This window comes from Corythoichthys intestinalis, unplaced genomic scaffold, assembly GCF_030265065.1.
Source record: "Corythoichthys intestinalis isolate RoL2023-P3 unplaced genomic scaffold, ASM3026506v1 HiC_scaffold_28, whole genome shotgun sequence".
In the NCBI taxonomy this organism is placed as follows: Eukaryota; Metazoa; Chordata; class Actinopteri; order Syngnathiformes; family Syngnathidae; genus Corythoichthys; species Corythoichthys intestinalis.
In genome coordinates, this window is record NW_026651597.1 from 380659 (window position 1) to 395604 (window position 14946).

The 14946-nt window shown below is 47.4% G+C and overlaps 1 protein-coding gene across 2 annotated transcripts in view; it reads right to left on the minus strand.

Annotated features, from left to right (window-relative positions):
- Positions 1–14946, minus strand: part of LOC130911344 (F-box/WD repeat-containing protein 8-like) — a 68795-nt gene that overhangs the window by 33212 nt on the left and 20637 nt on the right. For both annotated transcript variants that reach the window (XM_057829230.1, XM_057829229.1), the window contains exons 3-4: positions 6404–6568; positions 4398–4486 (exon numbers count right to left, since the gene is read on the minus strand). In XM_057829230.1, coding sequence (XP_057685213.1) covers positions 4398–4486; positions 6404–6568 — 254 coding nt within the window. The remainder of the gene's footprint in view (positions 1–4397; positions 4487–6403; positions 6569–14946) is intronic.

Consider the following 14946-nt stretch of genomic DNA (forward strand, 5'->3'; position numbering starts at 1 on the left):
CCTGGAAAACTCCCTGTTTGTCAAAGCAGAGAAATGTGAATTCCACGCCAGATCGGTATCATTTCTGGGGCAGATAGTGGCAGAAGGAAGGCTTCAGATGGACCCTGCAAAAGTGACGGCAGTTACATCCTGGCCTGTACCGGAGAACCGCAAGAAGCTGCAGCAATTCCTGGGCTTTGCCAGCTTCTACAGACGATTCATCCGGAATTACAGCACAGTGGCATCTCCCCTCACTTCGCTTACCAGCACAAAGGTTCCGTTCAAATGGACTCCGGCAGCTGACAAGGCCTTCGAGACGCTTAAGGCACGCTTCACTTCTGCCCCGATCCTCCAAATGCCCGACCCAGAGCGACAATTTGTGGTAGAGGTGGATGCGTCCGACGTGGGGGTCGGGGCAGTGCTTTCACAGCGCGCAGTATCGGACGGCAAATTACATCCATGCGCCTTCTACTCTCGCCGACTGTCCCCGGCAGAGCGGAATTATGACATTGGGAATCGCGAGCTGCTGGCTGTAAAACTCGCTCTGGAAGAATGCCGACATTGGCTGGAAGGATCAGCCGTGCCGTTTCTGGTGTGGACTGACCACAAGAACCTTGAATACATAAGAACAGCTCGGCGGTTGAACTCGCGGCAGGCCCGTTGGTCCCTATTCTTCACACGTTTCAATTTCACCCTCTCTTACCGCCCTGGTTCCCGGAATGCAAAGCCCGATGCCCTCTCTCGAGTATTCCAGAAGGATGAAGCACCAGTGGGGGATTTTGAGTCCATTCTCCCGGATTCTTGCCTAGTTTCCACACTGACTGACCCTCCTCGCCTGGTGGGCGGGGGTCCTGTCCATGCGACGGTGTCGACCTAGAGCGCGTCGACCTAGAGCGGCTTGCTCTCAGCCCATGCCTACATCTGACTCTGTACCCAAACCTGTGCCATCGATAGTTGATTCCTCCACTGGCGAAGAGGAGATTGAGCCAATGCCCTCGGTGGATGAGGCCATGGACTCTGATTAGTAGCCCTCGATGGGCTCAATCCTTGGGACTTCTGGAGCCGTCCCTTGAGAGGGGGGTTCTGTCACGTATTAATGTTTCAGCCATTAATGTATTAATGTTTCTGCCATTAATGTCTCATCTTCTTGCATGTGTAATATGTCAGCTATTAATGTTTCATCCTATTGCTCCACACTCGTACATCACAAAACCCTTTATTATGTCGCTTCATACTCATGCATCACAAAGTCCTTTATTATGTCATAAAGAATAACTGAGAAAACTATAAAAGCCTCGAGCAGACAACATCCAGTGTCAGATCGTTAGCGAACAAACATAGGTCTGCATGTCAACTTGCCATTATCGCTTGATCTGATAGTTTTTCCTTACCGGTCAACATCAATAAAATCCTGTGTCTGTGATACGCAACTGGGTCCTCCGTCTCGTACATGACAGATACAGGAGGAGCAGTGTGTTTTTCGTCCCGGCCGTGAAACAATGGACCCCTTGTGCACCCTTGACGTAGTTCTCGAGGGTGCATGGGAATTTGCCCAACCGGTCAACATGTGTTTTGTGGATTTGGAGAAGGCGTTTGACCGTGTCCCTCTGCGAGTCCAGTAGGGGGTGCTTCGGGAGTACGGGGTACAAGCACCCTGGTAAGAGCTGTTCGGTCCCTGTACGACCAGTGACAGAGTTTTATCTGTATTGCCAGCAGCAAGTCAGATTAGTTCCCAGTGAGGGTTGGACTCCGCCAAGGATGTCCTTTGTCACAGATTCTGTTCATAACTTTGATGGACAGAATTTCTGGGCGCAGCCGAAATATTGAGGGGGTTCGGCTTGGTGGCCTCAGCATTGCATCTCTGCTTTTTGCAGATGATGTGGTGCTGTTGGCTTCATCAAGCCGTGATCTCCAACTGTTACTGGAGCAGCTTGGAGCCGAAGTGTGAAGCGGTTAGGATGATGATCAGCACTTCCTTATGCGAGACCATGGTCCTCAGTCGGAAAATTGTGGCGTGACCTCTCTGGGTCGGGAATGAAATCCTGCCCCAAGTGGAGGAGTTCAATTATCTTGGGGTCTTGTTCACGGGTCAGGGTAGGAGAGAGCTGGAGATCAACAGGCGGATCAGTGCAGCGTCTGCAGTGATGCGGACTCTGTAGCAGTCAGTAGTGGTGAAGAAGGAGCAGATCCGAAAGGCGAAGCTCTCGATTTACCAGTCAATCTATGTTCCTATGGTCACGACCTGTGGGTTGTGACTGAAAGGATAAGATCCCAGATACAAACGGCCAAAATGAGTTTCCTCCGCAGGGTGTCCGGGCTCTCCCTTAGAGATAGGGTGAGAAGCCCGGTCATCCGGGAGGGACTCGGTGTCAAGCCGCTATTCCTCCGCGTTGAGAGGAGCCAGTTAAGGTGCATCTGATTCAGATGCCTCCTGGATGCCTCCCTGGAGAGGTGTTCCGGGCATGTCCCATCGGCAGGAGGCAGGATGACCCAGGACACGCTGGATAGACTATGTCTCTCAGTTGACTTGGGAACGCCTTGGGATCCCTCCGGAGGAGCTGGTTGAAGTGGCTGGGGAGAGGGAAGTCTGGGATACCCTGCTAAAGCTGCTGCCCATGCGACCCTACTTCGGATTAAGCGGTGGATAATGGATGGATGGCATTTGACTGGGATCTTATTAAAATGGACAAAGTCGTGTCGTTGGAGAATTTTTCAAAAACAATACAGCCTTAATACAATAAAAATAAAAGGTTTCTTTCAAACAGGATAATTTGCGGGTTTTCTCAATCTTCAAATAAAAATATTCTCTTTTTCAGGAAAAAAAATTGGTGAGGAGAAAAATATATTGTGGAAAAATAATGTCGCTGTTTTTGTTTTGAGAGGGTTGTTTTACAAGAAATGAAATGTTTCAAAAAATGCCCACTGGAGTGAAAAACTACTAAGTGAACAAAATACTTGACAAGATTACGAGAAGATGAGAATTTTCTTCATGTCCTCGAAAAAAATATAATATATAAATATATAATATATATTTTATTTAAACAATATTTTCAGAGTGGGAAAAAAAATTCAATTCTGTCAAGAAGTAGTTTTTTTCCTTTACCTTTACTTTGCATTTTGAGATTCATTTACTTTTTTGTATTGTCTTTAGATACACAATATTTTCCAGGTGAAGTCACTTTATTTTAAGGGGAAAAAAGCTCATATATATTCTATATGGAAAACCGGTAATATTTGACGGCCAACATATGCAAAATTTTTATTAACTTAATTTTTCAGAAACTATAGACCCTACCCACGTGACGTCACAACTCCGCTCTCCTGAATGGTACCGCCCAATTGTCCGTCAAAACATAGTGTTAACCTGTTACGGCTACGTACATTCCTCCTATTTACGGCGTGTTTTTCTGCTCCTTAACATTAATAATCAAAATGGTGAAGGCGTGTGTGGCTGTTGGTTGCACTAACAGAGAAGATGAAAGGAGAGACTTGAAGTTTTACCGTATTCCGAGGGATCCAAAGAGGAGAGCGAAATGGACGGCTGCAATTCGACGTGAAAACTGGGCACCAAAAAATCACCACAGACTATGTAGTAGTCATTTTATATCCGGTAAGATGCATTTAAGATATACTTAGAGGGTTTTGGGCTGACAAATAACCACAATTAAGATCATTGCTAGGCTAATCGCCGACAACATACACGTATGTATGTAGTGAGAGTGCTATCGCTAAATAATATAAACATTAAAAGCCTTAACTCCATTGACAAACGACAGGAAATACATTAGACTTGACAGTGGATGTTAGCAATAACAAAAGATTTTGAATTGAAAATTTCGTAACTCACCTTTCCAAGCACAAGATAGATTCCTGCCGAATTTTCGTGGACGAGGACCTGTTTCACCCAACCAGCAACGAAGTATTTATAAGCCTCCAAGCTCTTGCAGTTTTTCAAATTTTCGTGAGAATAGGCTGATTTTGTGTGGACAAGATAATTGTAAATATCAGCGTAGCAGATGTCAGGCAGACAGGGCGAAGACAGTGGGTCGAAAAACATCGATTTGGGCATCAAATATGGATCTGGCGACTGTATAGAACGAAGCTTTTCCACATAACGCCTTTTATGCAACACATCCAGTGAGTTTACGGCATCAGAAAGCACCGGTTCTTCCATGAAATGCATTTTAAATTCCTCGATCAATTGAAACCAATGCTAATACAGAGACAAAATGACGGACAAGTGGGCGGAACCATACAGCGAGCACGTGGTTTTGTGACGTCGGTGGGTAGGGTCTATATAATCAATCTGTGTGTGGATGTGGGAATGTGGGCTTTGCAATAAATAGATTGAGAAAGACAAATATGTACAAATATGATTTTTTTCATGTTTCATATTATTGGTGAAAAACCTTCCTCACCCTGCAAGGACGTAGTTGTCACAGGAGCTGACGTCGCACAACACTTTTCCTAGCTCGAACTGAAGCTGGCTGATGCAGCCGATGCGATTCTGCACATAGAGCATAGTATTCAACAGATCAAGTTGGAAACTTTGATAAAGAAGTATGATGTTAAGATGTTCATTCATTCATTTTCTGAGCCGCTTATGCTCACTAGGGTCACGGGGGTGCTGGAGCCAATCCCAACTCACTATGGGCAGTGGGCGGGGTACACCCTGAATCGGTTGCCAGCCAATCTCAGCGCACAAGGAGACAAACAGCCATTTGCGCACACACTATACCTAGTGCCAATTTAGAGTGTTTGATCAGCCTGCCATGCATACTTTTGGGATGTGGGGGGAAACCGGAAAACCTGGAGAAACCCCACGCAGGCAAAGGGGCAACATGCAGTCTCCACACAGGAAGGCCAGAGCCCGGGATGAAACCCTTGATGTGTGGTGGACGTGCTAATCACTTTGCCACTGTGCCGCCTGTTAGGATGTTATTTTATCAAAAGTATGCTGATGACCTAATATTCCTACAGTATATGTTTGTATTATCAGACCAGCTTTATTTTTCATTCCAACAATTGCAACGAAATTCCATTTGAGATTCAGCCTGATCAGGACACTTATAAAAACACATAGTAGAACCTAGGTGGTATACAGGCCAGGCTGCCGGTCAAATCGCAAATGCTATAGAGGAAGACGTTAGTAGGCACAGCGTCCAACTATGGCGCTCTATTTTACTTTACTGTATGTGATCAAGGCAATGTTAATGTAGCATGGAGGGCTTTCTCAACCTACTGAATGTTTAATAGCGGTGCGACAATATATCGAATAGGTGATATATCGCGATACTTTGTAGCCCAAAAAGTTATCTATATGCTCACAAAAAGAATCGATATATCGTTTTAAAATGCTGTCACTATTTAAAAAAAAAAAAAAAAAAAAAAAGGGAGCCACCAGGTTGCTACCAACATCTTTCGTTAGCTCACTAGCTGCCACTGACAGCGCAAGACATCCAATTGATTTTGACTTGATTGGACGTCTAGCGCCGTCAACGTCACTGAACCCAGAGCATTCACAGCCAGTCTTTTGTAGGAATTTACAGGTCACTTCCTGTTCATTTTGGGGCATTTACAGATTCCTTCCTGTTGATTTTGAATCCCTTCCTGTTCATTTGGGGATATTCGTAAATAACCCAAAATGCACAGGAAATGACCAGTAAATGCCCCAAAAGGAAAAGGAAGTGACCCAAAATCAAAAGGATGTGAAATGCCCTGAAAAAACTCATTGCCTGGCTTTGGCTGCCACTGATGTCCAATCCGTTTGAAGTGGTAGGGATGGCGGCAAATGAACAAAATGTTCATTCATTGCCACCCTCCTAGTTCAAATGGATTGGACATCTACTAATGATAAACTCATTCCAATTCACAGCAGAAGGATGCATGTTTTTCTGTTTTAGTTTTGTAGAATATCCTAGAATAATTTCCAGACCCATGAATCGATAATTGTTGTATCACCATATTGTGAGATTATCGTTATCGCGAGCCTTGTATCCCAAATCGTATCGTATCTTGGGGTTTCCACCCCTAATGGTTAAGTGTCGCTAAAATTTCCACCTGAATGATGAAAAGAAGCCACCGCTGCCAAATCGACACCAAGCGCGACATGTCTAATGTGAAGTCGAATATACTCGCGCGGTTGTCAACTCGTTATTGCGACAACGCTGCGAGCAGTTTGCCTGAACTAAGCTTCGTACTGGCAGCCAGCATACTCACGATAACCCTGCCTGGCACCCCCCTGACATAGTTTGTGCTTCACTGGCCCTTGGTTGACCCGGCAAGGAGTTCGTGTCTGCTACATACCCACTGGAGCCAGTGCTTGATTTTTGGAAACAAAGAACCAGTGCTAACCTAAGCACAAGCCTGGACCGAGCACGAACACCAGCTGGGTGGAAAAGGGGCCCTGAGTGAAGTGGTTCACCTTCCAGTTGGCTCGCACGTTAGCTGCCGCTATACGGCAGTCTCGCAGGGTGGCCTTCCAGCAGGGCGAGTCTGACACAATGGCGTCGCGCCGGAGCCCATCCGCTGCAAACAGCCTAAACCACAACACGTCGTCCTCGGCCAGAGCTCGCCACACTCTGCTCACCTGGCAGCAGAAAAAAAGATCCACACAGTGTTCTGCTTGTTCTTTGTTTTTTGTAATCAATTAAGCAATTAACAGAATTAGGTCATTCGAGTCAAAACATCCAGCATAAGTTAACAGTTGAACTCCGCCATCTCGGATTTTGATGAAACTGCATAAATGATGCTTTTGTCTGGCAAAGCTCAAATTCCAAATTTCACCAAAATCAGTTGTCGTTGAACATTTTAACATAGTAAATAATTTGTTTGAACATGACATGTTTCATGTCTTCTGATTTTCACCTGCAGTGGTGGAATGTAACGAATACTTTGTTACTGAACTTCAGTAGATTTTTGTGTATCTGTACTTTACTTGAGCATCAATATAATAAATATGAAGTGGTACTTTTTTACTTCACTACATTACAGCACGTATCTGTACTTTTTACGCCACTACTTTTCAAATCGTCGCCTACGTTACACATTACTTTTGTTTGTTTTCTTTTATCTCACTGAACTGATAGTTTGACTTTTGTGCCTCCGGCACATTCGATAAACCCTGTGCAACTATACCGTAATTGAGCACTCGAGGAAGCAGCACGAATACAGTGGTACCTCGACTTACGATCGCTTCGACACATGATCTTTTCGACATCCGATGTAAAATTTGACTCGCCATTTGTTTCTACATCCGACGACATGCTCGAAATACTACGATTTTTGACAGCGCCGCAGTTTCTTTGTTTTGCCGCAAGACGGAAGCACGGCTGATTTTCTTGTGAAAGATATCAACACTGGATCCAAAAAGGTTAGTACAGGTGGAGAAAAAAAAAAGATGACACTTACCATTGAAATGAAGATGTAAATGATAGCAAAATATAAGCATGGTGTGTAAGCCTGTCGCAATATGCAATAATTCCATTTATCGCACGATAAATAAAAATGAAGGCGGTGTGGCGTTACTATTTACATAATTCACTCAGAGGAACGTGCAGTGAGTGAGTTCCGCCCGGACCCTTAGAGGTGTTACTCATCTCTGTTAACCTGGTGCCTCGTGCTTTGGTGTGCAAGTTCTGCTCTGTTGAGAAATAAATGTTTTCAAGTTTTGACCACGATACTCCGCCTCCTTCCTGGCACTACACTGGTGACCCCGACAGTGGACCTGCAGTCTCCAGGACCACAACGAACACGATGGCTGCGAACGCAGCGCTTAAATTGCCTGAGTACTGGGAGTCGGGACCCGAAACGTGATTTGCACAGGCCGAGGCGCTATTCGGTCTACACGGCGTTGAAGACGAGCAACAGGACAGCGTCCCAGGTGGCCCGTTTCGTCACTTCCCCTCCGGCCAGGAATAAGTATACCGCGCTAAGGGACATCCTTTTGAGGGTGCATAGACTGTCCCGACGTGAGCGTGTGCGTCGGCTGCTGGACATCAACGGGCTTGGCGAGCGCACTCCAACACAACTCATGAATGTCATGCTGAACCTGTTGGGCGACGAGGTGCCTAATTCGCTGTTCTTGGAGCTGTTCCTGCGTCAACTACTGGCCCACGCGCGCACCGCTCTCGACAATTCGGACTTCTCCGACCCACGCGTTCTCGCTGAGGAGGCCGAGAGATACTTCACCGAGATGCCACGGGCAGCTCACGAGCACTTGGCGCCGGTGCAGGCCTCGCCCGATTTCCTGGCCCAGACATTCGACCAGCAGAAGCCAGCCACCCGGCGTGGGAACCGGCAGGGTCGCTACCAACCAACGGTTGGTGTTTTTATTAGGGGTGCATGATATCCATTTTTTGAAACCGATACCGATATCGATAACTTCCTGCTCCTCAAAGCCGATACCGATATCGATAACCGATAATATATAATTTTTTGAATGTATATTCACCCAAGTTTTTGAACACCTGGAGGTTAAAAAAAAAAAAAAAAACTAGTGATGGATTCAACATAGATTTTTGCCTTTGACCTCACCAGATTTTTCATAATGACATGAACATTATTATGGACAAAACAAAGGCAAGAATAGCCTTGACTTCAAATAAAGTGCCAATATTTATTTTTTCAAATGAATATAATTTGAGTCAATCACAATCAATTAGTCAATATAATTGAAGATGTGTTTCCTGAATAATGAGCACTGAACTAAAACATAAACCCAACAGGTACGGTGCTTTGTCATGAAATAAAAATATTTGGTGCTACAGTAGAGGAGACTGTTGTGGTCTTGGTCCATGGAACAACTTTCTTAACCTGGGAGACAGGTTAGGACAGCAAGCCTATCAATAACCAAAAGGCCTCTCAATAACTTACTAACTTATAACTAACACTGTAAAATGCAAACATTATATAGTAAGGTTCATCACTCATTCCTCATAAGAAAAATATGGTAGAGCAAAAAGGATTAATGGATTTCCTTATAATAATATCAATCTTTAAAACACCATCGAAGCGATTGTCATCTTTTCAGTGGCTTATTAAGATGTGTTTCTCGCTAGCCGTGCAGCAGACTTGAGCGTGACGTCACAGAAAGGGAGCGCTTGATTTACAAACGCACACATCCCAATCCACCGGCACTGTGCCAAAAATATTACAGTACATGTACTGCCCATAAAAGTGTGTTTCACTTCTACACTGCCCGACAGCCATCTACAAATGAATGCACTTCCATAAACCACAAGGCTTGGTCTTTTCTTGCTTTTTTGGGAAGACACTTGTCTTAATACTGTGAAAGTACAACAGAAAAATAGACATATTCAATACTCAATATACAACAAACTGCACAATACATTTGTATGCACAACTATTATATGTAAAGCATAGCACACTAGCTTGAACTACTAGCCTTAAGAATTGGCTGGCTTCTATAACACAACTTATGAAGTTCTGTACATATGACCCTTCACCACAGAAGTAAATATATTTTGCACATCCATATATTATAGTAAACATAAAATACTTACAGAGGCGGAAAGCGTTCACGATTGTCAATGCTCCCGCTGGACACCGCACTGTGTAAGTGAATGAGCTTGTGAGCAAAACAAAAAATAGATGCAGCGAATTATTCTGACCAGCAGGTGGCAGCAATGCCCCGCAAATGGTCAACTGATTTCCCATACAGGTGTGTAGCGCAGCACAGTACATACAGTATTATCGGTCCGATTAATAATAATGTTATTGGATTTATTGGGATGACGTCATAATTCCTATAATAATTATCGGACCAATAATTATCGTGCACCAGTATTTTTTATCATGCCCGCTTCGGCGCCAAGGCCAAGTCGTGCCAGGCGCCTTGCACTTACGACGCGGGAAACAGCGGAGCCCGCCCCCTGTAGCCACCGGGCGCTCCAAACCAGCTGCTTTTCGTGGTGGATACACTCTCCGGTCGCAAGTTTCTGTGTGACACCGGCGCGCTGAGGAGTGTAGTTCCAGCGGTCCGCGGAGAAGCGTCTGTGGATACCACCGGTCCGGCACTGCGTTCGGCAGATGACGGGCCCATACGGACGTACGGGTTGAAGACTTTGAACTTGCGCTTGTACGCAGCGGTTCGTGTGGAAGTTCGTAGTCGCGGACGTCGCCTTTCCCCTTTTAGGGGCGGACTTTCTCTGCGCACACAACTTGTAGGTGGACGTTTTGCATGGACGCTCTGACTTTCTTTTCCATTCCCGGTGTCAGGAGTAGGGGCGAGCCCGTCTGTTCATCTAGCTGTCTCGCGGAGGACAATGTGTTTTGCCGACTTCTGAGTGAGTACCCGACCCTCACACGTCCCACCTTCTCCGCGGTCTTCTCTAAGCATGTTGTTGAGCATCGCATCGAGACGACAGGCGCTCACCGCCTCGATCCTGCTAAACTGTCTGTTGCCAAGGCTGAATTTGATAACATGGAACGGCTAGGGATTGTTAGGCGCTCTAACAGCCCTGGTCGTCTCCACTTCACATTGTTCCCAAACATTACGGTGGGTGGAGGCCGTGCGGGGATTATCGTCGGCTCAATAACATTACCACGCCCAATCGGTACCCGGTGCCTCACGTGCAGGATTTTTCTGCCCTCCTTGCCTGTTGCGTGGTTGACCTGATGCGCGGCTATCATCAGGTGCCCGTCCACCCGCAGACGTCCCCAAAACGGCTGTAGTTACCCCGTTTGGGCTGTTCGAATTTTTGAGAATGCCTTTTGGTTTGAAAAACGCTGCTCAGTCGTTCCAACGTTTAATGGACTCTGTTTTGCGCGATATGCCGTTTGTGTTTGTTTACTTGGACGACATTCTTATTGCAAGCAAAAGCGTTGAGGACCACGTGCGTCACCTCCAGGAGTTGTTCGCCAGGCTGGTAGCACACAGTCTTATTGTTAGTCCCGCGAAATGCGTTTTTGGCATTCCATCCATACAATTTCTCGGCCATCTCGTGAACAAGGATGGCGTGGTCCCGCTTCCCTCCAAGGTTGAGGGCATCACCTCTTTCACGTGTTCGCGGTCGGCTCGCGAGCTGAGAGAATTTTTGGGGATGGTGGCTTACTACCACCGCTTCGTGCGTCATGCGGCTCACGTCATGTGCCCGCTATACGAAGCGCTCAAAGGTACATCTCCCAACCACATCATTGGTTGGTCGGGAGAAAGGTTAGCTGCATTCGAAGCTACCAAGGCTGCGCTTGGTCAGGCAACGGTGCTGGCGCACCCCCTGCCCGAGGCTCCCGTTGCCCTGACTACCGATGCGTCCGATTTTGCGGTGGGAGCAGTTCATGAGCAATGGGTTAACGGTCCCTGGCAATCGCTCGCCTTTTTCAGTCGCCAATTGGTTCCTCGGGAGCGCAAGTATAGGGCTTTTGACATGGAGCTTCTGTCCCTCTGGTTAGCGGTGCGCCATTTCCATTTCTTCCTGGAGGGCCGCCCCTTCACCGCGTACACCGACCACAAACCCCTCCCGTTTAAAATGTCTCGCACGGCTGAACCATGGTCTGCACGTCAGCAGCGCCAACTTTCTTATATTTCCGAGTTCACCACCGACATCAGACATGTATCGGGGAAAACCAACGTGGTAGCTGACTGTTAGTCGCGGTGTTCGGCCATTCCTTACTACGCGGCGAAACGTCCTACACAATGCTCAGCGCGCTTGCGCAAGCATCCGCACGCATGCGCACATCGGTTAGAAGCGGCAAGAACTCACTATTTATGTTTTTATTTAGGTTTTTAGAACCTTTTTACTTCCTCAAAAATTATACTCTAATACTTTTAACCATTGTTTTTTTTTTGTGTTAGCTTTGAAGCAGTTGACCACATTAGTCACGTAGCGAATTTTAACCACCCTTATTTGATATAACTACATTTAAGTATTTTCTTCAGGCATTTTTTAGTATGTTATGCCTGTATGCATCTAAACAAAACAAGTTTAGAGCGCACGGTAGTACTTTGGGTGTCAAATTCGACTAATGTAGGACGTTTCGCCGATGTAGGAGATTTTGGCAGAACACCGGTCGTTCGCCGGCGCGGTTCAGCTCGGTTTGGATTTTGCCGCCATGGCATTTGACCAGGAGCACGACGAGAGTGTTTGCGCGCTCAAGTCTACGGTTTCGGACCTGCACTTGCAACGTGTTCCAGTGGGCGACACTGGCGTCACCTCTACCGGTATTGCCCGCCCCTTGGTTCCAGCATGCTGGCGGCGTAAGGTATTCGACGCGGTACAAGGCCTCTCTCACCCCGGTCGGAAACCGTCTGCTAAGCTGGTCTCGCAAAAATTTGTGTGGCGGGGCCTTAAGAAAGATGTGCTGGCGTGGGCCATTTCCTGCGTCGCTTGTCAACGGGCTAAAATTCAGTGCCATGTCAAAACACCCCTCGAAACTTTCATCGTCCCTGAACGGCGTTTCGACCTCATCAATGGGTACTTGGTGGGGCCTCTTCTGGTTTCTTATGGGTTCACGCACTTGCTCACCATGGTCGATAGGACTACGCGCTGGCCTGAAGCGGTTCCTTTGTCGTCCACGTCCACTGCTGATGTGGCTCGTGCATTTATTGGGACGTGGGTCGCGCGTTTTGGGACTGCGTCTGATATTTCATTGGACCATGGGGGGGGGGGGTTGGGGGCAGCGCAGCCCATCCTTCCTTCCGCAGCCCAGCAAAGGAGCCCCCCCACCCCCCCCCGGAATCCAGGGTGGTCCCCCGGGCCACCCGCGCGCCCATCTACCGGCCCTTGGGAATGGCAAGAGGGGACGCACCACCAACCCCACGCCCGTGCCCAACCCCGTCCACCCACCCGGGCCACGAGCCGCTGCCGCGGCCCCCCAGCCATCACGGCACGCCACGGGGCCCCCAGCGGCCCACCAAGACCAGTCCGAGTTGTGGGGTGCGATCGCCGATAGCTTGGAGGTTAAGCTGCACAGCACCACCGCGTATCACCCGCAAGCAAATGGCTTGTGTGAACGTTTTCACCACTCCATGAAGGCCTCCCTTCGCGCTTGTTTGAGTGATGGGGACTGGGTGGATAGGCTTCCTTGGGTGTTGCTTGGTCTTTGGTGTGCGCCCAAGGAAGACCTGCACGCTTCTTCTGTGGAGTTGGTCTATGGCTAGGTTTTGCGTGTTCCCGCTGATTTTCTTCCTGATGCGACTCCCCCGTGGTCTGCCGAAGGTCAAAGGGCAGACCTGCTAGATTTTGCCCGCAGATTTGCCCCGGTTCCGACCTCGCAGCACTGTGTGCCCGAGGTGCGTATTCCGTCCTTGTTGCGTTCCGCGAAATTCGTCTTTGTCAGACATGGTGCGCATCACGGTCTGCTGCGAACCCGTATGACGACCCTTTTAGAATTTTGGAGCATGGGGATTAGTGTTTAATTCTAGACATCGGGAGCCGAAGGGAACCTGTTTCGATCGACAGGGTTAAGGCTGCTTGCGTGCATTCCTCCATGCCATTGGAGGTCGCTCAGCCTCCCCGCCGGGGTCGCCCCCCTGGTCTTCGTAGGTGCGGGTTGCCCGTTCGTTCCGAGCTCAGGGCAGACTCTTCTGCGCCTAGTTCCTCTGTCCCGGACGCTCAGGGCACCCCTTCCCCCTCCGTTTCTGGCCCTGCCACTCCTCTCCAGCGTACAGGTCGGGGACGGGCGATCGTGCCCCCCAAGTTTAGGGATTTTTTGTATGAGTGAATTCTGGGGGGGCTTGTGTGGTGTTACTATTTACATAATTCACTCAGAGGAACGTGTAGTGAGTGAGTTCCACCCGGACCCTTAGAGGTGTTACACTCATCTCTGTTAACCTGGTGCCTCGTGCTTAGGTGTGCAAATTCTGCTCTGTTGAGAAATAAATGTTTTCAAGTTTTGACCATGACACTCCGCCTCCGACTCCTTCCTGGCACTATAGCGGTAATTTTTCCGCTGCGATTTATCACCTCGCGTGCACGTGCGCGTGCGGCAGACATGCTGTTAAAAGTTCGGATTCCTTGCTACCAACTGCGCAAAATGCATCTTCGTTCCAGGTCCGGCAAAAAATAGCGCCGGAGCCAATCATTCCCATTATATCCTATTGTTCAATGTATACCGGCCGCGTCAGTGCTCTGGATTGACTGCGGACCATCTCCGGCGTGCCGGTGTTGTCGACGTGTGGCCGCTCCCGTCAGGGGTGACATTTCCCGCGGGGCGGCTATTTTTCAGCACAACACCGGATATTTACAACGAAGTCCGCCAAAACATTGTTACCGACTTGGTTGCAACGAACAACCTCGCTTTGACAATGGACAGCTGAATGGACATGATGAACATTGAGTGGCAAATTAAAAGCGCTGTTTTTCAAACTCGTCCTGTTTATGAAAGTCGATTGTCATATGCTGGTGTTGTGCAGTAATGAGCAGACGTGACTTCTGTGGCGTTTGCTAACGTTTTTAATGCGCGCACACACTACATATCGTGAAATAGCAAACTAGATGTGCTACGTCCCATGCCATTGGCTAAGTGAGCCCGGAGTGATTTTGGGACACATAGTCCATAAACTACATCGATGAATTGTAAACCGCCATGACTGAATGCATGTTAATAAGGCCAAATCAAGCCATACCAGTTACTATAGATAATGCTGCAAATATAGTTTAATTCAGTACATGACACAAATCGATTCGGACCACAAATAGGATGTCTTGCTCATGTAGTAAACCTAGCTGTTAAGAGAGCTGTAGCAATCAACAGTGTGCCCCGCCTCACTTTACAAACAGTAAAGATTGTTCTCAGCACTTTTATACAAAATTTCTTCAGATCAGTAAGAAGTAAGCACATAAATATTATGCACTAAAATGCATGTTTATATGATAGCAATGTAATTTTTGCATGTTAGCAAAAAAAAAAAAAAAAATACAATTGTTATTTTTTTTTTCCAGAGCATTACATGTATTGAATCGGATCGAAAATTGTGTCCCCCGTATCGAAAATCGTACCGAACCG